The 2,345-nt window shown below is 58.8% G+C and overlaps 1 protein-coding gene across 2 annotated transcripts in view; it reads left to right on the top strand.

The window, feature by feature from the left end:
- Window positions 1-1,920: 1,920 nt before the first annotated feature.
- ZFPM2 (zinc finger protein, FOG family member 2) overlaps window positions 1,921-2,345 on the top strand; it is a gene marked incomplete at both ends in the record, with an annotated part of 303,128 nt that continues 302,703 nt past the window's right edge. For both annotated transcript variants that reach the window (XM_079533412.1, XM_079533411.1), the window contains one exon: window positions 1,921-1,960. In XM_079533412.1, the coding sequence (XP_079389538.1) occupies window positions 1,921-1,960 (40 nt within the window). The remainder of the gene's footprint in view (window positions 1,961-2,345) is intronic.

Raw genomic sequence — 2,345 nt, 5'->3', positions numbered from 1 at the left:
TGAAAACACTACCACTGCTTCACTGGTGTCTGAATATGAGCTTACACCTCTGGAGAATAAATTGAAATACAAATGTAGCACACTGTATTCATTTCAGCTAATAAAAGGCCATGCATTATTCACTCAAGAGTCCTTAAAATACCTGAAAAACACGTATCTACTACATTTTGCAGTTTCTATCATGTTTTCTTCTTTAATAAAAAAGTGCCTTGGCAGAATCCTTTGTGATTTACAAACATTATTTTCTAAAAAACGGTATACTAAAAATCCTTAGTATGTTGCTGTATTATAATTTCTATTGCTTACGTGAAGACTTTTGCAATATTGGTCATAAAGTCACTGAAAGTTCTGAAAGATCAAGCTGTTTCTGTTCAAGCATTCGGATCACAGATGCATGAGTTAAATAAATGTTTTAACAGTTTAGCTGCAGGGAAAGCGTTTCCAGCCAGTGAAGTGGTGAGGCACATAACACCACAGTACACCCAGGTGTCAGACCTGAAATTTGGGGAAACACGGTATTAAAGATGGTTCAATATCAAGCATCCTTTTCCCAGAAGTGAAATCAGGTTGATTTTTTTCCCGAGATTTTTGCGAAGTTAATTTTTGACAACAACAAGAATCTGGTAATGTGTGCAATGCTGAGCGGAACAGTGAGGTAAGGAAAGCATGGACTGTTTGTACACATGTGTGTTGGAATTGGGTGAACTAGGTCACTAAAGCAGCGTGGTCAAGAGAAAGTTCGTCCTTAAAAACACAGTCAGGACACCTAATAAGTGATAGAAGTGTCAGACGTTAGTTTTTACTACCTCTGTTCACAAGGGCAAAACAAATCGAAGACCAGGTCGACAGTTGTTTTATCTCCATTCTTCACCCGAAAGTCAAAAAGTGAACCACCACAGGGGAAACCCAACGCTCGGCGCCACGAGGCTCCACAGCAGGCACCCGCGGTGAGCGGGCAGGTCACGGAGCTGACCTCCCACCGGGAGACACCGCTGAAGGCGCCCCGCGCACTGCGCTGGCGGCGGCCCCGCACTCGGTGCTGAGGCGCAGCCCGCCCTGCCCGCCGTAGCGCTCCCCTCAGCGCTGCCGTCACCTGCGAGGCGGCGGCGGGACCCGCGCCCTGTGGTAGAGCCGCGGGATGGCGGAGAACTCAGCTCTCTCCGCCCTGCCTCGTACCCTGCGCGCCTCCGCAGCGCCGGCCCGGGGGATGGAGGAAGCATCTGCCCTTCCGACGGGCAGCGCTGCGGGGCGCGAAGCACCCGGCTCTGCGGACGCCCCGTGAAGGCTGCGCGGCTGTGACGGAGTTTCTTCCGTCGTTCCCTCTCCGGAAAGTTACAGCCCACAGTCTCGACAGCGCCGGGACATCCGAAGCCTCCCGCTCCCGGCGGCTTGAGACGAACCGCACGCGGACCCGTCTCCGGGAGCAGCCGCTGCCCGTCAGGGCTGACGGACAAACCCCCTCATTCCGCCCCCCCCCGTCCCGGAAAGCCCCTCCCTCGCCCCCTCCCTCGCCGCCACCTCCCGCCGCCCGTCAGTCGGAGCGGAGCGCGGCGTGGGGAGCGGAGGCGGCGTGGCAACGGCAGAGAGCGGGCGAGAGAGGGAGAGAGAGAGCGAGGAGCCGGCTCTCCCCTCCCTCCCTCTCTCCCTCCTTCCTTCCTTCCTCCTCTCCCTCCCTCCCTCGCTCCTTCCCCCCTCCCTCCGCTCTCTCCGCCGCTCTCTCCTCCTCGTTCTCGCTCTCCCCGTTCCTCTTCCCTTCTCCACGAGCTCTTCCCCTCTCCCCGCTCCTCCACGGTCTCACTCGTTGTTTCGGGGCGGCCGCAGCCCCTCGATGAGCGCCGTCTGTTGATCTGTCACCGCCCTCAGCCGTCCCTCCCCGCTCCGCTCCGTACCTGGGGCGAGGCAGGAGCGGCCGCCGGCAACATGTCCCGCAGGAAGCAGAGCAAACCCCGGCAGATCAAACGTAAGTTTCCGGAGGGGGGCTCCCTCTAACGCACTTCTGTTTACCTCGCGCTCGGGAGGCGGCACGGAGCTGGCTGCGGGGAGCGCTGGGTCCGGAGCGCCCGAACTTTGCCGGGAGCTGAGGAGCGGGGAAGGGGCGGAGGGCTGGAGCCGCTCGGCGCGGGGCGATCCACCCCTCGCTCTCCCGTTTTGCGCTCCTTTGGAGCCGCCGGTGCCTCCCCCTCGTCTCTTCGAACTCCGAGTTTGGGCGCGCGATCGCTCCCGGTTTGCGCTCCAAGTTGAGCTTAGCGCCGGCGGAGCAGCGAGGGCGCTTGGCGGGCACGGCGCCGCTCGGCAACTTTGCGCGCGTGCGGTGCGCGCAGCCCCGCGCCGCTCCCGCGTGCTTT

This window comes from Tetrao urogallus, assembly GCF_951394365.1.
Source record: "Tetrao urogallus genome assembly, chromosome: 3".
Taxonomy (NCBI): Eukaryota; Metazoa; Chordata; class Aves; order Galliformes; family Phasianidae; genus Tetrao; species Tetrao urogallus.
The sequence above is the reverse complement of the archived record's forward strand: the minus strand, read 5'-3'. Positions and strand labels throughout refer to the sequence as shown.